At 36.9% G+C, this 26,483-nt stretch overlaps 1 protein-coding gene across 3 annotated transcripts in view; it reads right to left on the bottom strand.

Annotated features, from left to right (window-relative positions):
- Window positions 1-26,483, bottom strand: part of CNTNAP4 (contactin associated protein family member 4) — a 281,020-nt gene that overhangs the window by 61,733 nt on the left and 192,804 nt on the right. For all 3 annotated transcript variants that reach the window (XM_055366612.2, XM_004058016.5, XM_019012821.4), the window contains 4 exons: window positions 19,464-19,570; window positions 15,958-16,077; window positions 5,662-5,859; window positions 479-635 (listed from right to left, as the gene is read on the bottom strand). In XM_055366612.2, the coding sequence (XP_055222587.2) occupies window positions 479-635; window positions 5,662-5,859; window positions 15,958-16,077; window positions 19,464-19,570 (582 nt within the window). The remainder of the gene's footprint in view (window positions 1-478; window positions 636-5,661; window positions 5,860-15,957; window positions 16,078-19,463; window positions 19,571-26,483) is intronic.

The raw sequence follows: 26,483 nt of genomic DNA, 5'->3' as shown, positions 1-26,483 counted from the left end.
TCAAAATATAATCCACAGAACATTAGTTCTTTGTGGTATGATTTGTCTTTTTAAAAATATAAAACAATTGCATGTTAAAATAATTGTAGTAAATTCTAAGTTGATAATTTTAAAGCTTTTATAGGTAGACTATTGAAGAAATGTGCTTTGGCTGTAAACATATTTTTAAGATAATAGAATATCTACTTATATATAGTTTTAAAAGGAATAATAATTAATTCCTCATGTAACAGGTGTCTCTGTTTGATTATAAAATTAAAATATACATGACTTATGGTCCATTACAGAAAATAACTCAAAAAGGCATTTACTTAATACTAAGGATTATATTGACTATACCATGTTTCATTAAAACAAACCTTTATTTAATTACTTCATTGCACTAACTTGTTCAGTATCTGGCTAGCTATACATACTTCGAGTGATTAATTTTTTTAAATGAACTTTTTCTTGCATAAAGAAATCATATGGAAATCACCATTCATTCCGGTCAGCATCACAATTGCAGTAATACTGAGAATCAATGCAGTTTCCCTCTAATCCACAAGTACATTTTTGAAGATCAGGCGAAGAACCTCCCCAGTAGGTTTGCGTTTCATTGGTTCTTCCTACCCACCAACTCAGAGGGGTTCCATCTGAAAGAAAAACGTGAAAATCTGTTTTATGTTCCACCACCTTCTCTCCCAATATAATTCCTTTTCTTCCAAAATCATTAAAAAGAATAAAAGGAGAAAGATTGATTGGATTTAAGGATATGCAAAACAGTATGATTGCTGGCATTTCCTTAAGAAAACTTTTTTGATAAAAAAGTTATTATTTAGGCTTAAATGACCAATACATTTGTTTTTGGGTAGAAAAGAAACCAGCAGTTCCTATTTAATTTAGGCATGATAGTAAAAAACGAATTGAGAGCAGCTCACATATGCAATTTCTTTAAAAATAATTTTGAAACAAGTTAGCATCAAAATATAAATCATAGTAATTAACATACCAAAGCAAAATTGATTTGAAATCATGAAATGCCCATTAAAGCATTATGGAATGTTATGTAAAGTCCCTGATTTATCTCAATAAATTTATTCTCTAAAAATATCCTAGCTGTTAAAAAACGTTAGGCATGATTTGGCACTCCCTTGTCATGATTTAAGATTTATTTGGAAGTATATATTTTATCTTCCATTTAATGGCTTGGCTATTTATTTGAAGACTACAGAAATAACACTGAAAAATCTTCATGCTGGAAGCGAATATTACACTCAACAGAAGTTTCCCTCAGCCAAATGCATCTCTTCCTACGATAAATGTTCAGCTACCAGCTCCTTCTCAGAGTTAAGACTAAACGTGATGCCAAGGAACTAGAGCAAGGAACAGAGAGAACATCTAGGCAAGGATTTTCAGAGAAGGATGTGAAGCATGTAGCCAATCTATCATGGAAAAAAAAAAAGTATGGAGGAAAAATTGTAGTCATCTGAGAATCAGGGCATGAGAAGAATGTAAGCAACATAGAATCAGTCAGTTTCTCAAAGGTGCTTTACCATTTTTCTGTCGACTTTCAAACTTTTAAGTTGTCACCATTAGCCCTACTGAGAATCTGGGATTTTTACTAATTTCTCCCTTGCTTATAAATGCCAATGCTCATTTTAACTTACTATTAGATAGCCCCGTGCTAATGCTGACAATCTCTCTCCCAGGGTTACTATACATGCCAGTCTGGCCACGTCAAAAAAACAAAAACAAAAACAAAAAACCAGCAAAGAGTTATTAGAAGCTGTGTTATGCATAAACGCATTAATATGAAGAATCTTCATCTTTTTTTCATTACATGATTAGCCCTTCACCAGAAGGTGAAAATTGCTTGAAATACTTAATAAATATATTTCAATATACTGCTTAAAACATTATGTTTTCATAGATTAAAAAGAAAAATAGTTATTCTTAAATACTGAGCCATATTCCCACATCTAAATTTCATGTCTTCCCTATAAAATAGAAATCACTGAATGTTTTTTAAGGTATCAGACTTTGGTTCAATCCAAGACTTTAAAAAAAAACATACTAAAGAATTTAAATAAGTAAAGGAATGAATTTTTGAAATCCTGAGAAATAAAAATTAAAGGTAAAAAATACCCCTGGATATGGTAGAACATTCCACCTCCCATAATTAATATCCTAAATGACTTGAGCATTCCCATTGATCACCCTTCCTGTGTGCTGAGTCACAGATCCTCAGCAGCAGAAAACATATTTTCATACACATTTCACTTTATTCATTCACATATGGCATCATTATCACTTGACACTAAATCACCAAGATCTGAAACTCCAAATATAGCTTGTCTGAAAACAACTTCCTGTTCTACCCCATTATGTTTCTTATTGTGACCTCAGAATCCAATTGTTCTGTCTCTTTTAACTCTCTCCACCTCAAATCTATTCCACACGAATCATGAGGTCACCAATCTGAGAAAAACTTCTGTATTTAGTCATGTTCCACGCCTTTCTAGATCCCCTCTTCCATGCCTTTCTGGAATTGACTTTCTAAAACTGGTTATTGAGCCTGAAACACCAGGGAAGCATTAAAAAAAAAAAAAAAGTGTGCAGGCAAAACTGGCCTTAAAGGTGGGGATTCCTTCACATTCTGTGTCAATCCCTGTATTAGTCTGTCTTCATGCTGCTAATAAAGACATACCTGAGACTGGGTAATTTATAAAGAAAAGAGGTTTGATGGACTCATAGTTCCATATGGCTGGGGAGGCCTCAAAATCATGGCAGAAGGCAAGGAAGGGCAAAGCCACATCTTACATGGTGGCAAGCAAGATAGCTTGTGCAGAGGAACTCTCATTTATAAAACCATAAGATCTCATGAGACTTATTCACTGCCATGAGAACAGTTTGGAGGAAACTGCCCCCATGATTCAATTATCTCCATCTGGCCCCGCCCTTGACACGTGAGGATTATTACAAATTCAAGGTGAGATTTGGGTGGGGACACAGCCAAACCATATCAAGCCCCTTTACTCTGTGTGGTCTTTGCTCAACAGTCTCGCAGGGATTTTGCTTTCTGGTTCTGTTACAGCTTGACTTCTTCGTCAACTTTGATAACCATCCTTCTTTTGTATTTTCTTACATTTTATTTTTCAGCTTCGCAATAAAATTGACAAATTAAAATTGTACACATTTAAGGTGTGCAAAGCAATGTTTTGATATACACTGAAATGATTACCACAATCACACTAATTAACATACCTACCACTTCACATAGCTACTTTATATTTTTATGGTGAGAATACCAAAATCGACTCTCTTAGCAGATTTCAAGTACACCATACATTGTTGTTAACTATAGTAATCATTCTGTATACTATGTCTCCAGAATATATTCATCTTACAACTGCAAATTTGTACCCTTTGACCAACATCTCCACACCAGCCCCCTTCCCTAGAAATCACTCTTTTACTCTGTTTCTATGAGTTAAACTTTTTTAGATTCCATATATAAGTGGGATCATGAAGTATTTGTCTTTCTGTGTCTGACTTATTTCACTCAGCATAATATCCTTCAGTATCTTGAAGAGATGTTTTCACTCCCATGTTCATTGCAGCTTTATTCACAATAGCCAAGATACGGAAAAACCTAAGTGTCCATTGATGAATGGATGAAGAAAATGTGACACACACACACACAATGGGATATCATTCAGCCTTAAATAGAAGGAAGTCCTGCCATTTGTGACAACATGGATGAACACGAAGGGCATTATACTAAACAGAATAAGCTGAACACTGAAAGACATATACTGCATGACCTCCTTTTGTCTCTCTTTTCCACATAAATGACCTGAGTTCATTTTGTTCCACAGCATTCATTTACTCCTCCATAATTACCATTCTTCTTCTTAGAATACCCTTCCAGATTTGCTTATCTGTTTTTTTATTCTAAGATGAATATTCGCCAACAATGAACAACCCATTACAAACTAAACTGTGTATGTTCACGATGGCCACAATGCCCTGGAGAGCTGGAAATGAGGGGGGCTCATGCCATGCACTTTGTACATGCTATGCCACCCAATCATCACCGCAACCCTGTGAGGCTGGTATCATTGGCCCCATTTTGGAGAAAAGAAAACGAAGACTGAGATTCATTAACCATTCATCCATTTCATGATCAAGGTTTCATCTATCTATGTTCTAGATGCACCTAGCCAATGAGAAACACACCCACACCTCCAGCTGTAAATCCTATGCTGTTTGCACTACAACTGTCTGATCCTCATTTGCACACAGAATTGAGGTTCCAGGAGGAGGTAAGTTTTGTGTGGGTTCCAGAAAGATGGGATTGGAGGGGTAGAGGCCAAATGAAAACATTCTGAAAAAGGAAAATGAGGAGGAGAAAGAGCAGAAGAAGGGCAAGGGGGCAGTCAGTCACAGGAGAGAAAATAATCTGATTTTTAGTGGGTAGAGAATAGAGAGAGACTTAATCGGAAATGCAGGGTTCAAATGTCAGAACGACAGTTCAGCGTTTTTGCATGATCTCTATGACATATGCTATTTCTATATGAAACAAATTTCTTTTTAAATTTTTGTCATTCTATCTGAAACTCCAGCCCTTCTTAGGACAAGCAGGAGGGAACATGAAAGAAGTAGCGTTATTGTACAAACGTCTTAGAATTTTATCTAATATGTAAAGAAAAATACACCTCAATGCCACTGCTACAAAATATGTGTTTGAGGGTGGCACGAGGGTTGTATAAGCAGGGTGGACACAGAATACGCAATTCCAGGATCCAGCAGAAGAGGCTGTGTTGGACAGACAAACAACAGAAAGGCGGGAGAGCTTCTTAAATAGAACTGTGTTTCTTAAAAGTGGGGGCAGCATTTCTTAAAGGTTAATTTTCTTCATAGAGACTAATATTTTGGATTTTGCATTGGATGGTTACAAGATGTGAAGAGATGACAAGCTAGGAGGCCAGCTGGAAGGCTCTTGCAGTGACTTCAAGAATTAGCTCATTAAGGCTTACTGTAAGGCAGATGTGGTGGAAACAGAGGCTCTGACATAATAAGATGCCCTAAAGAAAGAAAACATAAGACCAAAACCAGAACTCAGGAGCAGACTGGTTATTCACAGCAGAATAAAATAAAGAGTCAAGATGGTTTTCTGATTCCTCCTTGAACTAGTGAATCAACTGTGTCTCTGGCAGCCTTTTCTAATTTTCCATTATACCCAGAGGCTGTCAACAATCCATGAGAAAGAGGCACGTAGAATACTCACTTTCAGAAAACTAAGTCGTATTTTTATTAGCTGTTTTCCATGATAAAATAAACCTTATGTGTTACTTGCCCTTTATCAGGGATAAACACTGTGCATTCACTGAGTATCAGAAGGAGGCCTTTGCTGTACAGTTATCCAATTAATGCCAGGAAGAGAGTTTAAAAGCAATCAAGGCTTTGAATAAAGCTCAGTGTAAATTGACCTTGTTCTTCTCTTCAGGCAGAAGCATCTTTGTGACTTCCAGACTGTGACATGTTTACTAAGTATGTGAGATCATATACCCTCAGTGGCTAGACACCACCACTTTGCAGAATTAAAATTCTCAGGAGCTAGTTGAGTAAGTGCATGATGTGATGTGTGCAACAAGACAGACACCATGGTTTACTTACCTTGCTTATTGACCAGCCGTGACTTCTTGCAGTAATAAGTAAACTCCTGTTCACAGTGCTCCGCACGGTTAATAGTGGCCTGAAGTTGCTCCATGCTGGCCACATACTCGAAAAACCCAGCATATGGGTTCTCTGGATTAGTATTTCTGACTTTTGTTAAGTCAGAGCTGTTGTGCTGTATGATGGTCCATGCAGTTTCTTGTATGCAGAAATGGGGGGAGAAAGAGAGGAGACCATCACTAGTCTGCAAAAGTTAAAATAAATAAAGAAAATCAAAATCACCTTTTATCTGAGTCAAATTTTTCTAGTCATCAAACTTCCCTGAGAGGTAGAATCAACACAAATGGATTCTCGGAATTTTTAAGTTATGGTAAGTGATTATTTTTCCTGAAATATATACTATTGCCATGGATTTACAGTAATTTTATTTAACATTTTCATATAATTTAGCCACACAATATTTATGATGAAAAATATTAGGAAATCTGATTATTTTTTATGATGTATTTTATTTCATTGAAATTGATATTCCATCTTTTTAAAGATGCATCATTATTTTATTTCTCTGCAAGAAAGGAAAAATGCTGCCTATTATAACTACAAAACATTATTCATCAACACACCCAAAATCCAGTGATATCACAATATTTAAAAAAATGTATATTAGAATTCAAGAAATAATTTATATTACATAATGTAAGCAGCCCCTTTTCTACTCTTAACAACTATTCGTGGTATCAGCAAAAATAAAGTCAAAATTTTGTAGCCCTCTATATACCTCTCCTTAATCAACATTTAATTATGAGTGTGCATCTTTTTAAAATTAAATTTGAAATACTCATTTTGATATCATGTCATCTGGACAGTTAGGCAGTTCAATAGGAAGTTACTCTTTTGAACTGAATGCATCTGACACTGCATCTCAACTAACACAAAAGTAAAATATCTTTGAGTGACTTCTAGAGTTATCACTATTGGTGCCTGAATGTCTGTAAACATTTCCATCATACTGATTATCAAAATTTCCTAGATGAAATAAAAATCTCACAATGTTTGTAACAGATGATAGGCATGTGATATCTGCCCTTCAACTTTACCAGCAACAGACTTTATACTATATTTTCTGTGATATATGCAGACACAAGAACAGATAAATCAAAAAGCCTCTGATTTAATAGACAAAAAACAGAGTGAAAGTTGTCAAAACTCTACTACATATGTGCTGTTAAGTCATATAACTCTTCTGTAATACAGAGGAATATCCCAAATTGGAGAAAAATAGTAATAGTAGGCAAAACTTTCCCCTCTCTTTTTAGCTAAGACATTCACATGGATCAACAATCCAAATAAGGAGGTATACTTTGAAAATTTCATTCCTATTCCTTTCCCAGTCATCGGAGTTTGGATTAGACAGGCAGGCTAAATGAGGCTGGACTAACTTCACAGAATTATTGCCTTCCACGTGTGGATTATTATTTTTCTGCGAAACAATAGCTGTTATTTTTGTATTTCCCCCTTGCATTTCAGTTCACCCTTCAACAGTAGAATGCTCTCAAACAGAACTTAATCTACCAGCCAACGAAATTACGGGTGGTCAGCAGGATAATGTCGAAGTCAATTAAGAGATCTGAGTTGCAGATCTGGCATGGATCTTGTGCCCTTAGGAAAGTCAGGTAAAATCTGAGTCTCCATTTCCAAATTTGGAAATTAAATTGGCAGAACGAGGTCTGAAATTCCGTAATTTCAGCCAACTCAACCTTGGCTATTGGAAGTTTAAGGTTATTATTAACTAGACAAATCTGACAGCCTAGCCACTGCTGGACTCTGTTTCTTTTGTTCAAAAAAACTATTCACCTTTTCTTGTGGTAAATCAATGGCATGCAAGAAGCAGCTAGCTACCAAGCAAGGCGGACAATATACCTGCTTGAAGCCTTTGTCTCTTTCCCTTCTGGATCACACTGAGTGAGACTTCCCTGTAGTTTAGCATCCACTGGGTCACAATTAACACCTGATTCTAAAGGTATTTAAAGGTGTTGCAAGAGATTCAAGGCCATAGTGCATGGCAACCATTAAAGAGTAGCTCATAAAAACGTTTCCTTTTGAAATTCTAAAATATTTCAATATTATGATAGTCCCTGTAAGTGATTTTATTCTCTAATAAAAAGCACTACAAGGTATGATGTTAAACAGATGCCACACTTATCAGGCCATCTAGATTTCCAGGGCAGAACAGACACAATTAAATTGTCACAACAGATTTTGAGCAACCGAGATAGGTGCCTTAAAAGCCAGGTTCCAAACCTCATGTGCTTCATTAATCTGGAAATCTCTGAAAAGTCTCAAATTAGAGCCTCTTTACTGTTCTTTCAGACATGATTGAGTGATCTGAAGTTTCTACAAACACCTATTTAGGCATAAGAGTGGTAAAAGACATGCACTTCATCACAATTTGTAATTCAGTACTTTCTGGTTGACTTTATTGGTCTTTCCTACCAGTCTGCAAGCTCTATGAGAATAGCAATAGTTTGTGATCTGGTAACAATCATATCTCCAGCACACAGCACAAGGCTTGATACAAAATGTAGAAGACATTTGTTGAAGAAATGAGGGAATAAACAAATGAATGAATAAAAACAACGCATTGTCTAGATTAGAGCACAACCTCCTAGGTTATCTGATTCAGATGCTGCGGTGGCTCTGACATGTTCGTTGCTTTGAGCTGTTATATAATTCTATACATTGTAGATAACTAATAGAATTGCTAAATAATGTTAAATCTGAAACTGTGATGGGCCCTGAGATGTTGCCCTACTTGCAAGTTAAAGAATTATCTTGACAATACACAGCTTATATCTATCTGTTTATGATCTATCTACTACCTACCTACCTGTCTAATCTATACTAACAGACACAGAGGACCTCTGAATCAGGGACCATTCACTCATAGAGAATCTCATCAGCATCAATCTCTCATACCTCAATTTCCCACCTGCAGATGCAGTGAGTGCTAGATAGAGCTGTACCTGCTGGACTTGCACCACAAGAGGAGCTTCACAAAATTATGAGGCTTGGACTTACAGAGGGTGCCTGGCACATTCTCTCCTCCTTCCCTCCATACAGTGATAGAGAGACTTTGGCTCTGGAATGTCACAAATTTTCTTCAGAGGAGAGAAGGTACAGTCCTTAGGTTTTTATTACTCTTAGAAAATAAGTAAATGCATCTGGGGGAGATAAGCCTTTAAATCTCTTCAGAGCAATTCTCTATCTCTAATTTCCAAGACGCATTTAATCATCCTTTAACGTAGGTTGCCAGACTTTTTTTTTGTCTTTGTCTAGAAATACAGGCACTGTTTCCTTACAACAAATAATTCTTGTCTTGTCTGTAGACAAGCAACTTCTACCTGGTTGAGGTTCTAGTGACTTCCCTCCTCCACCATGGATGAATCCAGTGTTGCCTCCGTATGCACATTTGTTTCCGTGTTCCTAATGTGTAGATACGTCTTTTCTTTGGATTCTCCTTTGAACTGGTTGTAATATCTTTCCAATTTCTTCATTAATAATTCATTTTAAAAATCTTTAAAACTTTTTAACTTTTATTTTCATATCTGTATGAGAATCATGATTTTACTTTATTACAAATTATCTTTTCCTAAATGCAAAAAGAGTGGTAGGGTAAGGAGACAGGGAAATGAATAAGAGATGGCTGAAATAGGCAGAAAATCTCCATTGAATGGTAGTTTGGGTCTACTCACGTCTCTCCCTGAAGAGATTTCAATATTTGTAAATAAAGCAACTGAGTAATTAAGAACTTGATTTACCTTAGGCTTGCTGCTATTTTTTAGTGTGATAACAGTGCAAAGTGAAAACATGCTGTTTAAGCAATACACTTGCAAAGCTTGTGTTGCTTCATGCTGAATAGCTGAAGGTGATAGATGTGATAAAGACCCTAAGAGCAGGTAGGAAGTGCTGTCTTAAAGGAAAGCAGAGGAGACAGAAGAGGAGAGAGCCAGCCTTCTGGAGCAAAGCTTGATGTAAATAAGACTGCATTTGAATAATGGACAGTTATGTATTAACCCTCATAGCTGTTAAGAAGGCCTTTATTATTGAAATCTCTAAAGTAAAAATAATTATGCTATTGTAAGTCTTATGCTCTCCAGCTTTCTCCTGAAATGGGCTCAGGAGCTCCTATCTCAGAATCACCTGGGGTACTTGTTAGTAATGCAGAGACCCAGGCCTTGTGTTCTAAACTTACTGAGTCAGGGAAACTAAACCCAGGAGTCTCAGTAATGGGGCCATGAGAAGGGGTGAGTTTAACCCATAGAGTTTTCACTTTTAGAAAAACTTGAAATTCTCTGTTCTGGCACTCATCAATTTCTCCCCTCTGGAACAATCATCCTTACAGTGCAATATTTGATAACGAGAAACTTCTTGAACATAAAACAATTTCATTATAGAAAAAGCAATGAAGGCTGGGCAGAGTGGCTCATGCCTGCAATCCCAGCACTTTGGGAGGCTGAGGCAGGCGGATCACCTAAGGTCGGGAGTTCGAGACCAGCCTGACCAACATGGAGAAACCCCATCTCTATGAAAAATACAAAATTGGCTGGGCGTGGTGGTGCATGCCTGCAATCCCAGCTACTCGGGAGGCTAAGGCAGGAGAAATGCTTGAACCTGGGAGGCGGAGGTTTAGACCAGCCGAGATCGTGCCATTGCACTCCAGCCTGGGCAACAAGAGTGAAACTTTGTCTCAAAAAAAAGAAAAAAAGAAAAGAAAAGAAAAAGCAATACGGACAGCCCCTGGGATTCATCTTATTCTAATTAATTATTTTTAAACTATGTTTGGAAAACTGTTTACAAAGAAATTTCAGCTTTTAACATCGTTTAAGAAATTATCCATTCAAAATAGAGATTTTTTTTGTAGATTTTAGCTTATAATGCTTAGAGGTATTTTAATACATGTGCAATCACTTGACACTAGTTCTAGACAAACAACTGGATTTTTTAATAAGACACATATTTGCATGTTGGTGATTCAGCATTTTGTCTTATTTTCAGCAGTCATTATACCTGATCTATATAACTAGAAGATATGCTATTGGCTGCAAGCAATGAAACATTGATAGAAGGTAACTCTTCCTAGTGGAAAAACTTTCAGGCTGTGAGAAAAGAGACCAGTGCTTGATCTATTCCTACCAATATTTTCACCCTGCTACACTTAACCTCCCTGAGCCTTGGTTTCCTTATTTGCAAAACCAGATCAATAAGGAGAGTTTCAAGCTATACCTCCTACACTTAACCTCCCCCATTCTTGGCTTCCTCATTTGCAAAACTAGATCAATAAGGAAAGTTTCAAGTAGTAACACGTATTTCTCACTGGGTTGCAATACTCTGGGTTGTCACTTTTGTTTGAATATGTTCCAATATTCCAGAACTACTGGAGACATTTAGCTGTCTCTGGGTATCTGTGTTTCTGAACATCTTGCTATCCACGTGGCTTTAAATTTTCTGAATGTCCTCTTTTTCATCAATACTTTTAAATAATCTTGCTGAATGAAGCACCTTTCATCTCTGCATACTTCCAGTGACTCCAGTCTTTTTTTTTTTTTTTTTTCCATTTCTCTCCTCTTTGGGATCTATGACCCATCTGACCTCATTTCAAAATCTAAGCTCCTAAAACATGGAATTTGTTCTCTCTCTCTCTTTCCACACACACACATACACACTCTTCAGGTCTCTTAGAATCGTTTAGTCTTAACTACAATTTTTTCCCCAAATAATTTGCTTATCAAAGATACATCTTCTATAATAACGTACATTAATTTGCTATGTAATATAAAAAAGGAAATGTTGATTTAATTTAAATAATATATTCAATAAAATAAAATTGATAATTTCATTATCATTTAGTTAATAAAAATACATATGGCCTATACATTACTAAATAATTGCCCATAATAAACATAAGATATATAGTTGATATTCATTACACACAGATTCTCATTACTTGTGAATTTGCCTACTTGCTAAAATTTATTTGTAACCCCAATGCTTTCACAGTCATTTGTGAACACAAACAGAGCTGCAAAAATTTGGCCTGCCTGACATTCACATACCCCGTTAGAGCTGAACAAGGAAACATTGTTTTCCTGTTTCAGCTCTCATACTATAAACAAATGTCTCATTTGTAGTCTATTAAGTGCCACATTTTTTTGCATTTTTGTGCTACTCGTTGGTGATTTTGCTGTTTAAAATGCCCCCTACTCCCAGAAATGTTGTCGAGTGTTCCTAAGCACAGAAGGCTGCACGCACTGAGCCCTAGAAAGAAAACACGTATGTTAGATAAGCTTTGCTCAGGCGTGAGCTACAGTGCTCTTGGCCATGAGCTCAATGTTAATGAATCAACATTATGTATTAAATAAGGTGTCTTTTAACCTGAAACACACATAAAACAAGATTATGTATTGATTGGTGAATGAGACCGTTGTGACCAGAGGCTTGCAAGAAACTAATTGTACTGTGCTTCCCCCAGGAGTAATTTGTTCAGTGTTTCCCAATCCAGTGTTCCTGGTTACTTTACGGAACGTTAATGACTGCAAACAATAAGAATGGATGGTGTGTGTGTGTGTGTGTGTGTGTGTGTGTGTGTGTGTGTGTTTCTTAAAGCTTCAAAGACTAGAGATATTTATCAACCTATCGCTGTCTAATTTCAGAATGAAACTTCCTATAACATGTGTATGTGTATAGCTCCGGATGCATTTATGGGAACATAGAATTTACAGGTTTGCAGTGGTGGATTGTTACATAAATCTCACTCACAATCCAACCTATCCAAGCTGGAAAAAAAAATAATAAAACATTTTGGCACTGGAATTCATATCTTACACTTGTAAAGTCTTCTCTCTTTTTTTCTCTGTAAAGTCCTCTCACATTTGTTATGTTGAATTCTCGCATACCAGAGTTGCCAGTGCATACTGAAGTTTGAGAACCATGAAGTCTAAAACAGTGATTCCCAAACCTAAGTACACATAAGAATCATTTGGGAAGATCCATGATGATATTATTTCCATTGGCCCAACTCAGTGGTTGCACTGGATGAGAAGCACCTGCAGTGCTGTCTGGGCATTTGTACTGTACAGGCAGGAGAGCTTCATTGAGAAGACACATATGCAGGAATACCATTTGTTTGGGCTGTTTTGGTGTATGAGGCAATGTCCTCAATGGTTGTGAGACAGATAGAAGCTACCAAGTTGTGTTAAATGAAAAACCTTTGAAGATACAAATTTGTAGCAATTTCTGCCAAAATATGTGTTGGCACAGAGTTTGCCACCACCTGCAGTTTTTAGGACTAAACATTCATTAGTGTAAAGAAGCGGTTGCTCCCACATTCAAATGCCTCCTCAGAATCTTGTTTGAACGTGGAAAAACAGACATCTCAAACTAAAAAAAAAAAAAATGTGTAAAACAGAGCTTATGATCTTTCACCTTAAACCTTTTCTGATCACATCCTAAATAATGACAACTCAAACACTCAATTACCCAGGGCAAAAACTGTGTCGTTATTTTTGGCTTTTTGTTTTCTCACACCTCATAGCTATGCAAAGAGAAAAATCTAACACGTTTCCTCCAACTACAGTGCTATTATCTGGTACAATCAGTCCTGGATTTTTGCATTACTTGAAATGGTCTCCCAACTCTTACAAAGTACAATAAGCATAGTCTCATCACTCCTTTCCACCCATGCTCCTGAAGAAGCATTCCCTAACCCAGGAGCAGTTGCAATCCAACTAAAGGAAGTCAGATTGCATCCCACTGTTTCTTAAAACTAAAGTATAAAAAAAAAAAAAAAAAACTCCTCAGTGTCTTCTCATTTCAGAGTAAAAAACCAAAGTTCTTACAACATTGTCATGAAGCCCATACTCTTCCCCTCCCCACCCAACTTGCCTCTCTCCTCTCTTCCTACGCCCCACTTACTCACCATACTCCCGCTATCCTAGGTTTGTTGCTGTTTTCTGAACACACCTGGTAAGATCATCTGTCTCAGAACTTGGTACTTTCTGTTTCCTCTGCCTGAAAGATATGTTCTTCAATTTTAAGTACCAAATCTCCCCTTGCAACACCCTCTGCCTCAATGTATAATAATTTTGCCCTTTTCCTTTGGTTTTGCTCCATAAAATATTGACTTCTAACACTGTTCATTGTAACTTTCAGCAAATGATAAGGTTCTACATCTACAATGATACACTCCATACTAGCCCCGGGAGGCTATTAAGCAGTTAAAATGCAGCCAGGGAGACTGACAAAGTAAACTCAAAACAAGAAAAATAGAGATGGGGTCTATGTTGCCCAGCCTGGTCTCGAACTCCTGGGCTCAAATGATGCCCCCGCCTTGGCTTCCCAAAGTGCTGGGATTACAGGTGTGAGCCACTGCACCCGGCTGTAATTTAATCCTATTTTAGTTAAATTTTTAAATTTAAGTTTAAATTTTTAAAATGCAGTCATTTTGTTTTGTAATTCATTTTAATTAAATTAGAATTCAAATAGGCACTTGCTAGTGGCTACCATGTTGGACAGCACAGTTCATCTAGAATCTATTTTGTGTGTGTGTGTTTGATGAGGAGGAGATCAATACTCCTTTTACTGACATTTAAGTACAAATTCCATCAGCACTACTGGTTGAAAAGACCATCTTTCCTTCATTACATATCAATGCCACCTTGGCAATAAATCAATTATCCATATATGAGTGAGTCAGTTTATAAATTCTCTATTTTGTTTTTATTGGTTTATTTGTTTATCTTTGTGACAGCTATATACAGCTTTACATAGCCAATCAGTATAATGCCTATATCCAGTAGAGTTGAATCCTTCAAATTTGTTCTTCAAGACTGACTGACTTGGTTCTTCTTGCCTCTTTGTATTTACTCATAATTTTAGAATATGCTTGTTGATTTTCACCAAAATAATCACACCAACCTACAAACAAACACCCTGCTTGAGTTTTAATTTAGGTTTGCACGGAATCAATATCTAGTTTGGAAGAACTGATATTATACAATATTGAGTCTTCTAATCAACGAACATATTTTTTTCTTTTTTTGAGACAGAGTCTCACTCTGTCACCAGGCTGAAGTGCAGTGGCACAATCTTGGCTCAATGCAACCTCCACCTCCCAGGTTCAAGCAGTTTTCTTGCCTCAGCCTTCCGAGTAGCTGGGACTGCAAGCGCATACCACCATGCCCAGCTAATTTTTGTATTTTTAGTAGAGACGAGATTTCATCATGTTGGCCAGGATGGTCTCAATCTCTTAACTTCGTGATCTGCCCACCTCCCAAAGTGCTGGGATTACAGGCGTGATCAACGAACATTTTATATTTCTCCATTTATTTAGGATATTAGTTCATCGAAAGGGTGTTTTCTAATTATCTGTGTAGAAACCTTGTACATCTTTCATTACATTTACTACCATGTGTTTGAGGTTTTTTATGCTATTGAAAATATGATCTCCTAAAAGTTTATTTTCTAATTTTTATTGCTGATATACAAAAATAAAATTAATTTTATGTTTGTTGTTCAACGACAATCCTAATAGTTTATCTGTAAATTGTTTAGAGTATTTTAATACATAACCTGATTATCTATGAATAGTGAGAATCTTGGTCTTTTTTTTCCCCAATATTTATATTTTTCATTTCTTTCTCTTGCTTTATTGCACTGTCTAGGACCTCCAATACAATGGTGACGAGAATGGTATTAATGCCGGTAACGGGAAAAGCTTTCAAATTCCACTATAAACTAATACAGGCTGTAAAGTTTTCTGGTCTTTATCAAAATAAGGTAACTTCCTTCTATTGGTAATTTGTTCAGTGTTTTAAATGATGGATGAATGTTGAATTTAATCAAACATATTTCCATGTTTATTAATTTCTATTTAAATTTATGTAAGAATACAAGAAGACGTAAACTTTATGTTTACATACATTTAGAAAGTAAATATTCTTCAAAGCTTTTACATGTATCAATCTTCTCTCATAAATAGTCTATCCTTTTTGTTTGGGGACATAATTGGAAACATTTATTATTAGATGTTTTACACAGATGCCACATGCATTAAAAAAGACATTTAAAATCATTACCATTTAATTATTTTTTTAAGATTTATGTTCAGTTTTTCTAAGGAACAATACATATTTTAATCAAGTTGCAAATTAGGTCAACATTCTGCTTATTTCATTTTAATTTTGCCTATTTAAAACATGCATGCAAATTTAACTGTAAAATAAAAGCTGATTAACTCACCAGTCATATTGCAATATAGAAGAAATGGTTCCAGGGGACCACTTCCATCTGAATCTATATAGTAAAACCCTGAAGTATTTCCTCTGTGCTTATAGGCTTCACATGACTGCTCATAGATAGCTTTAAGAAAAAAAATCATCATTAATGGAATAGCATGAAATGAATCTCTTAACTTTTAATTTGGACATGAAATACCGCAAATCTTGAAATTTAAAATGTACATTACTGACCAGGAGAAAAGGCAAAACTTACTTTAAAACAAAACTCATTCTTTTTTAAAATTAATATGGATGAAAGTGATTTGATAGCAAAAAAAGAGGCTGATTTTATGACTTTTTTTAATCACTAAAGGAAAATGAAATTACTTGGTCAAAATCAAAATTTAGCTACTTTGACATTATGAAGAACAAGGAAGAGAAGGTAGGTGTTTAAATGTTGGAGCCTTATAAGTATAATGTCATAACTTATCTTGTGGCACACATTTTGGAAATTCTAGTAGCACCTTGTAATAACCTAAGGTCTGAAGCACAACAGTGTAACTTCCTTAAATAATCTGCTGTTAGCCAATAATTATACAACAGAAACATTTTAAATCATGTTATAACTATATTCTCACAGAAAATTAACTATAAAATATTTTTTTCATAAAACAAATGGGATTCACAAAGCTCATCAATAATTTTAAGTAATTTACAAAAGAAACTCCCACCAATGCTCCGTAATGAGAACTCAAGATAATTAAAATTCAAAGCAGAAGAAATACTTGTATGAACTATGCCCTCAAGTGGTTTCAATGTGTTTAGATCCATAATCGGATGTTTGGATGTTTTTAATTGTGTAATCCTAAATTTGCCATGTACAAGGTTTCATATTAATACACTTGTGTATAATGCACACCTCTCATTGAACACTTGGCCAAATATACTGATAACTTCTGTTAAGCATTTTATTCTGTGAAATGAGAAATAATCCCCTGAATATTTGTCCCTGAATCTATTTTACTTTTGAAAATTATGTTAATGAGTGTTTAAACAACGTGAAATACCATGGCTAATTTGTTCAATGTTACCAAAATTTCAAGTAATCATGTAAATTTACTTCTGCACTTCTCCACAGTGTGACAGTTTTATTTTGTTCCTATAATATCTCATGCTGATAGAGATAGAAGCATGGTTCATTTTCCAGTCACATTTGCATTTTGTGCACTGAAGAGGGTACGTAAAAATGACTAGTTTATACATTTCTATGTACATATGCATATGTTCATAAAGTCCTTGAAAGAGCTTGGCAGAACATCATAACTTTGTGGTGGGACTGGTTGTGGAAAAGGATTGGATGAGAATACTTGGAAGGACTTCTGATTTATGTGTACGGCTTGACTTTTTATAACATGACTGTTGATTTATGTGTATGACGACTTTTTAAAACATGACTGTTTAATGATTATTTCCTAATAAGGCTTTTTAACAAACTCCATCTCCTGCCCTCCACTATAACCAAGACTGTCATTCTGGCTTCATTTCTCGGAATAGTTATGGGCAAAAACCCTTCAGTTCTATTACAGCTGTCTTCTCAAGAACCTAATAAATGAAACTCAATTATTGTATCAAATTGTGGGTCACAGATGAAAGTAACTTTATTTATTATCTAATTTTTGTCTTCCGAGTTGTTTGGTTTATATTTAGATTCAGTCATTGATAACAATTAAAATGAATAGTCAATGAAAACAATGAATAGCTTTCTGTTTTGAGTTAGTTACTACATGGGGATAATGGAGGATGTAAAAAATTAAAATATACTGTCCCTCCACTAGCTGGGTGTCCTGGGTCAAATAACGTGGCATGTGAGTACAGGTGAGGTGTGGCTTTATTACCAGCCAATATTCTTCATAAAAATCTTATGAGGCACCTCAGTATACACAATTCATGCCCAGAAATGACTCCAGCAACAGTGGTAGAGCTGGGAGATTCTCTTGGTGATGTCTTCCCCAGCACCGAATCAGGGCTTCTGAGGGTCCTCTGTGCAGGCTCCCAGAGCTGGGAGCCCAGGATTCCAAACACTGGCAGGAGCACAATGCAATGTATAGTGTAATAGACCAAGGATGGTGAGACTGAAGGCTTTGTACCTTATACTCATACCTTAAATCAAGGATATAGGAGGTAATACTAAGAGTTCAGTTGCTCAGAAATGTCAGTTATAATCGGAAAAAATGGGGGGAAAATGAGCATTTTGATCTTCCCATTTGTGCATCAGAACAACTGGACAATGAAATAACATGGGCCTTACAACACATGCAAGCCATTTCATCAGAAAAAAAATTCATGATTTGTAATACAGGAAAAAGGGATATTGGTTGTTATCCCAGGCTCTAGAAGATGATGTCACATGTTCACATCCTCACTCTGCCTCAACTATTTTAAGTAGCCTTGAACAAGTAGATTAATATCTATTTCTTTATAAGTAAGTTGCACATAATAGTATTCACCTACTAGGGTGACCATCAGAATTAAATGAGTTAGGATATAGAAAATACTAATCAGTAGCTGACATTTAGAAAGTATTGAATAAAATTAACTATTTATCTACCACCATAATTTAATCATTATCTACCACCCTTTTCCTTATCACCCTCATTAAATAGGGTTGCAAGATAACATAAGGATTATCTAGTGCAACAGACTGAAGGTCTGTGTCCCCTCAAAATGCGTATGTTGAAACCTAGTCCCCAATATGGTGGTATTGGGAGGTGGGGCCTTAGCGAAGTGATTAGGCCATGAGAGTGAAGCCCTCATGAGTGGGATTTAGTGCCCTTGTAAAAGATTTCCCAGAGAGATCCCTCACCCCTTTCACCATGTGAGGACACAGTGAGAAGATGGAAGTCTACGAACCAGGAAGCACACCCTCACCTAATCTGCTGGCATCTTGATCTTGAACTTCTCAGCCTCCAGAATGGTGAGAAATACATTCCTGAAGTTTGCAAGTCACCTAGGCTATGGCATTACGTTACAGCTACCCAAATAGACTATGGCATCTAGTCTCTATTGGATATCTGAATCTTCATACCACAAACCATCCCACCCCAGTCCAACCAGGGCTGTTTCTGATAATCTCTTTGTTTAATTGTATGAATAGTAAGAATTTGGTAACTGAGCATGTTTCCACTTGTACTGCGCCTTCTAGAAAGTTTAGTGTCAAAATGCTGGCCCAATTTGAGTAACAGAACAAGATAACAAAATTCACGTTCTGCATTTTACTAGTTTTCAACCCTTAGCTACCTTTCATCTTCTATATGTATTTTCCCGTTGCCAAGTATCCTACTGTCTTCTCACCTGTTTCATATTATGTACTTCTATAGGCTATCTTGACCACTTTATGAAATGAGATGTGGATTAACAACTGGATGCTGAGTTTGCACAGAACAGACATATATACACACAGCAATGAAAAGGGAAATGGGACAAAGAAACCATCACAGGGGCAAGAAAAAGCAGATGTGTTCCGCTTACAGTTATGGCAAGTAGCTCCTCTGTAACCGGTGTTGGTACAGTTACAGTGAAAGGTGCTCCAGGACTGGGAACACTCCCCACCGTGTTCACAATAGTTGGGCAAACACCTAAAAGAAGGTGCAGATACAATCACCAGTTTCCATTTTTAGATAGCTTAAAGTATTGACCATTTATACTTGGTCATGAGAAAGACAGATGTCAACTATAACATAATGACTAATGATGCTTCAGTCTGTTGTTAATCACTTTAATCACAGAACTAAACCTTAGATCAATAAATTCATCAGATTTCAGCCAATTCTCAGGTAGTTGTGACTGCTTAATTTTCAACATGTCCCACTATATCAGAGCCCTTCATTTTCCCTAAGTGACATAACACGAATTCAATATGTTGGCAGAAATATCAACAGCATACATGAAATAACATTTTATCACATTGAATTGCTACATTGTTTGAACACTGAAAGAAGGAATACAGATAAAAGAAGAAAAGAAAAAAGGAAGACAGAGGAATATCTTTCCTCACTTGAGGTATACTTCCAGGAATGTAGGAGAATACACAGTATAGGCTCACAAATTTCAAGCAGTGTGTTGGGGTGCTCTAAGGTGCAAAACAGAACTCACAGGGACTCCCAGGATAATTTAGGTCTTCAAGAGAAATATCTGTTATACTCAACATCTATCAAACACTGTGTGACTAACTAGCTTGAGGTAGTTTAGTTTCAACATTAGATCATTATATATTCCCTTTAATCACATCCTATCTTTGAGGAGCAGAGTTTTAGTAACTGATTTTTTAAAAAGCAAGTACCATGCGAAATCAATATTGAACAAAAATATGAGGCTACTGGAGTCTCATTTTTTTTTTTTTTTGAGACAGCTTCTCACTCTGTTGCCCCAGTTGATGTGCAGTGGCACCATCTCGGCTCACTGCAACCTCTGCCTCCTGGGTTCAAGCAGGGGTTCTGCCTCCTGTATTCTCCTGCCTTAGCCTCTGGAGTAGCTGGAATTACAGGCTTGTGCCACCACGCCTGGCTCTGGAGTCTGATCTGGTTTCAAGTCTTGAGAAACAGTGCTGTGTTCAACAGGTACACATGTCCAAATACTAAGTAACTGTGTTTAATTAAAAATAATTTTTTCCAAATCATGTATATTATTTTTTTCAAAAGGCTCCCAAGTTGTTATGGCATTGTTGAGTTTTTTGGACCTAAACCACTTTTTAAGGTTAGGGATATATTACTAGTGTTAGGAAAGTCTTTTGGTTTAGCAGCACAGTGAAAATTACTGAGACACATAGGGCACCATAGATGAAAAAGTTTGGAAAGTTTTGTTATTGACTCAAATAGCCCTAATCAGATTTTTGATGCCTTTTAGGATTTAGAATGAAAGATACACTGAGATCAAGACTTTAAATGCCCTCATTCATTACAGATTAACGACTAAATAAACTACAAAACCTGCAAGAACATATTTGTGATGGGGTTTCTACCGTCTCCTTTATTAAAACTAAGGATGAGAACTTCCCGTTTTGCTTATAGAATTTTTCCAATTTTATCTGAAAAAGATATTATGGATTTTTTTTTTCCTTATTGTAAGGACTAAAATGGTACTAACATTCCCCTCTGCTTAACCACAGTTTAGATAGGTTTCTTGCGGACTACAGGCCCTTGACCTGCCTTATCTTAGAGCATTTACTTTAGAAAACTTTCAGTGATCAATTCTTTCTTTGTCCCCTTCAGATGTAAATCTTCTCCCAGCCACTTGCCACTTTTACAAGTCACCCCTTTGAAATGTAAGCATTAAGAAAGATACAGCCCCTGTCTCCCAATCACTGGGGAGGTAGGAGCCTAACTTCTTTAAGCACCAAGAAGCAAACACAGATGGCCTCATCTCACTGTTAGCCAGTTGTAAGGAAATAAACACTTATTAAGTTATTTGTAGCTAAGCCCCTTATAAAATCAAACTGTTAGGTCTATCTTTTGGCTTACAGGTGCAGCAAAAAGTTACTGAGACAGGCAGAGCACCATGCACAAACAGCTTGGGAACTTCATCAAATAGCCCTGATCAAATTATTGATACCTTTTAGGATTCAGAATGAAACATACCAAGAGACAAAGGTTTTAAGTGCCCTCATTCATCCCAGATTAAAAACAAAAAACAAAAAACAAAAAAAAAACTACAAAACCTGCCAAGAATATATACATAATAGGGTTTCTGCAATCTCCTTTATTTTTATTTTTTTGGGATGGAGTCTCACTCTGTTGCCCAGGCTGTAGTGCAGTGGCGTGATCTTGGCTCACTGCAAGCTCCGCCTCCCAGGTTCATTTCATTCTCCTGCCTCAGCCTCCCGAGTAGCTGGAACTACAGGTGCCTGCCACCACGCTTGGCTAATTTTTTGTATTTTTTAGTAGAGACGGGGCTTCACCATGTTAGTCAGGATGGTCTCGATCTCCTGACCTCGTGATCCGCCCGCCTCGGCCTCCCAAAGTGCTGGGATTACAGGTCTGCCATCTCCTTTATTAAAACAAAGGATGGAAACTTTACATTTTGCTTATAGAATTTTTTCCAATTTTAACTAAAAACAATATTATGTATTTTTCCTGATTATAAAAAAAGAGATGTTCACTGTACAGAAATTAAACAATCCAGGAAAAAATAAAAAAGAAATGTCACTGACAATCTCACTGTGTATGAATGACCACTACAAACATACAGATATGTGTGTATATCCATAAATACAATCATAAAGAAATGATACTTTACAATCTGCTTTTTAAGAAACCAACAATTAATAATGGGCATCTCTTCATATCCATTAAGTTTATACATATTTAGCTTTTTTATAGATTCACAGGAATTCATTAAAAAATGTGTCATGATTTATTTAATTTTAAGCATTTCAAATCAATGACAATGTGTAAAAACAGGGAGATTTTAAAATATTAAAACAATAAAAATTCTAGTTGGCAATCAAACCAGAAAGGACATTATTCAGAAAAGGCTTCCCCCCCCCGCCCCCCTCACAGAGTATATTTATGTCTTTTTGTTTTTTTAACTCTTATTTTAAGTTCAGGGGTAACTTCCGAGCAGGTTTGTTACCAGGTAAACTTGTGTCATGAGGGTTTGTTGTACAGATTGTTTCATCATCCAGGTATAAAGCTTAGTACCATTAGTTATTTTTCTTGATCCTCTCCCTCCTCCCATCCTCCAACCTCCAATAAGTCCCAGTAAGTGTTGTTCCCCTTTTTGTGTCTATGAGTTCTCATCATTTAGCTCCCACTTATAAGTAAGAACATGTCGTATTCATTGCATTAGTATTTACAATGGCAAATAGACGGAATCAACCTAAAATGCCCATCAATGATAAACCAAATAAAGAAAATGTGGTACCTATACACCATGGAATACTATGCAGCCATAAAAAAGAATAACATCACGTCCTTTGCAGGAACATAGATGGAGCTGGAGGCCACTATCCTTAGCAAACTAATGCAGGAACAGAAAACCAAAGGCTATTCTATAGCAAACCTCAAACCATGTTTTAAAAAGAGTTCAATATAAGTGGCTTTGCCTAAAATCCAAAAGAATGACTCTTAAATGGTTGTGATACATATGCTATTTCTATTTGATCTGCTTCAAAAAGACCAACTGAGTCAATTTTTCTTGATTCTTGTTAGACTAGATTTTTCCTATTTTTAATTCAAGTGTGAAAGATTAAATTGTGAATTTTATTTAAAGTCATTATATTATTGTAATGTTTACTACTAGTAACCTATGGCAATTTAGGTTCTATAGTACTCATTCTCACCAAATGTTCTAAACCATTGTATTTTACACTTTTCTCCTCCCTACTCACTCCAATACAAGATAAGACAATTGATTAACCCATTTTCTCTAGCCACGAAAGCTTTTCCTTGGACATTGTCATCCTTTCCATTGCTTGTGAACTTGAACAAATGCTTACATCAACATACCCAAACCTAAAGTGATAGTAAGATTTTGATTTCTCATGATTCCCTGTCCATTACAATGTAAATTTCAAAAACTTTCATACAATGTAAAGATTTGCTGGAATTAATATTGAAGTAAACTCTATACAACATTATCACATTTAGGGAAATAAACTTAAGTGCCAATGAGCGCTAGGATAACGGTCACCACCACAATTCAAATCTTACATTCTTCCTCAAAACTTTGATATTGACAAGAACCAACCTCCTCATATCCCTAGCCCTCGCCTCCAAAAGGGCCATGCCTTCAGTATTACAGGAGGCAGAATAACACCACAACCTTCAAATCAACTGGAATAAACCCTGTATGTGAGTATAAGGAGCAAAGGGCAGGCTTGGGGCTCCATGGAGAAGAGGGGAGGGAAGGTAGGCAGGTAGAAACTCCACCAGAAAGGAGGAGGAAAACAACGGGCCTGGATGGAGGACGGTGCCATGGAGGCTGGAGGCCAGAGCCTGAAGGCTGGATAGTAGGGGTGGATTGGAAGGACAGGTGACGGAGGTGCAGAGGCTGGAGGCAAGGAAGCCAGGAGGTGGGTGCTGTGCTTGCTAAGGTCACAAGGTGGACATTGTCACTCAACAGCCTCTTAGTTCCTGTCAGGGGTCTCTGCAGCCCCAGTGTGCTTTGATACCAAATGATATACTAAACAATTTCCTTTAATAAGTGTTTCACGTCCAAGCAACTTCGTAAAAATTGTTGTCTTAGTAGCCATCACTCCTGCCCCAGCCCTACTCACATTTCGGCCCCAGATGTGGGAACTTGGATAGCAGCTGCCTTTTCAGTTCTGTACTCACCCCTTAGCCACCCCTCTCCGAAGTCCCTGGACTGAGGGCCACCCCGCTGCATGTCCACAGAGGACAAGGGGAGGGCTTCTAAGAGTGTGTGTGTGTGTGTGTGTGTGTGTGTGTTTGTGTGTGTTTGCATAGGGATTGACTGTGTAAGGAAGATGTGAATATAAGAAGTCTGGGAAGGACTTATGAGTGTAGAAGTGTAAAAGGATAGTTGTGTGTGAGTGTGCATGAGTAAGGATTAATATGTGAGGAGTTGTGTAAACGTGTGTGAGGATGGTGTGTGAAAGTGTAAGGAGCTTTGGACTATGTGAATGAGCATATGAATGTGTCCACGTGAGAGAAACGGGGTGCAAAGGCCACATTGGTGCATGTGTGTAGACTGTGTGTGAATAGCCATGTGGTATGAATGTGAACATGTGTGTGTATTTGTATTTACACCTTTATCTGTAGGTTTGAGCCAACTTAAAGTATTACAGTTTTTTTTTAAAAACCTGCATCGTTTTAAGTTCCTGTCAGATTGTTAATGTTTTTAATGTTACTTCCTGGTTTTTTGTTTGTTTGTTTTTGTTTTTCGAGATGGAGTTTCACTCTTGTTGCCCAGGCTGGAGTGCAATGGCACAATCTTGGCTCACTGCAACCTTCGTCTCCCGTGTTCAAGCGATTCTCCTGCCTCAGCCTCCCGAGAAGCTGGGATTATAGGCATGCGCCACCATGCCCAACTCATTTTTTTTTTTTTGTATATATTATTAGTAGAGACGTGGTTTCGCTATGTTAGCCAGGCTGGTCTTGAACTCCTGACCTCAGGTGATCCACCCGTCTTGGCCTCCCAAAGTGCTGGGATTACAGGTGTGAGTCACCGTGTCTGGCTGGCTGTTAATGCTTGTTTTTAATTATAGTTTATTGAACCATCAAATGATACATTTATTACGCATGGATTAAATACTAACCACCCCAAATGTTAACTTGCACCCAGAGGGGCTGCATGGCATGGCAGGCAAACATTTCAGGGAGACATCCCTGGATCCAGAGTGCTGGGGTTAGAGGCTGGGCTCTGCCTTTTCTTAGCCATGTCATTTTAGCCAACTTATTCTCTCTGTACATCTGTTTCCATATTTATAGGAAACAAACACTATGAAGAACAGGTTCTAAGAGATTTTGTGAGGCTTGATTTAAATGCTCACTCATGTTAAGTGCTTAGCATAAGGCCTGGTACACAGATTTTTTTTTTAAGGCTCCATTTAATTCTTGGGATGCCATCCATCTTGGGATGTCATGTCAGTAGGTATAGCATATAAGACCAAACTAAATATACATCTTCTTCTGAGTATAAGACAACAGGCTTACAGATACACTTGGAAATTTAAAAAGTATGCAAATGTTACTTTGATTTTTGCTATATTTTTAAGATTGTTAGGATTACTGTTAGCCTAAAGCATCTTTTAAAACGAAACATGTACAGTCAAGATCTATCCATAATTTGCTAACTATTTCTGAAAAGCATTTTTAAGGTATGGCACTAAAGTGATGGGTTCTCCAAATGTGCTGATGGTCCTCTATTTTACAGAAAGTATGTACCTTCAGAAAGTAGGCAACCGGGAGTCCTTGTGTGAAATGGCAACTCCAGAACATGTCCACATAGGACAAAGGGTAGATACACTTGTACCAAATGAATGTTCTGCAATCTGAGATAATCAACATGCACTACCACTCAGAGTGTGTGTGACTGAGCCTCTCCCTGCCAGTTTCCCTGATGGCTGCTCCCCATCAGGGGTTGGGGAGTCCCTGCCTCTGTGAGCAAGTCTCATATTGAGAAGCCAGGCCCAGGAAGCCTCTCTGCGTGCCCTCTCCTAAATCAGGTTTTAGGTTCCAGAGCTGTTAAGGTTGTAACTATGGACAAGTTCACAACAAATGGACCCAAAAGTCATTCAATCCCCAAATCTAGCCAGTTGAGGTTTAACGTCTAAATTCTCTCTTTTCACATCATCTTTCATTATAGAAAGAATTGTTTTCTCTGCAAATCGTTTTAAACAAATAAATGAGTATTTGTGGGGAGGAAATTATGTCCTTCCACTCTTATTGCTGAATATGGTTATTATTACTGTTTTCTAGACATAATGAAGTATTTATTAGTGTTCAAAATAGGATTGACAAATATTACTGAGTGGTCCGTTGGATATAAATAGAAGAGTCTTTTTGTTGACAAAATGTCTTATAAAAGTAA

This window comes from Gorilla gorilla, chromosome 18 (genome assembly GCF_029281585.2).
Source record: "Gorilla gorilla gorilla isolate KB3781 chromosome 18, NHGRI_mGorGor1-v2.1_pri, whole genome shotgun sequence".
NCBI classification, from domain to species: domain Eukaryota; kingdom Metazoa; phylum Chordata; class Mammalia; order Primates; family Hominidae; genus Gorilla; species Gorilla gorilla.
The sequence above is the reverse complement of the archived record's forward strand: the minus strand, read 5'-3'. Positions and strand labels throughout refer to the sequence as shown.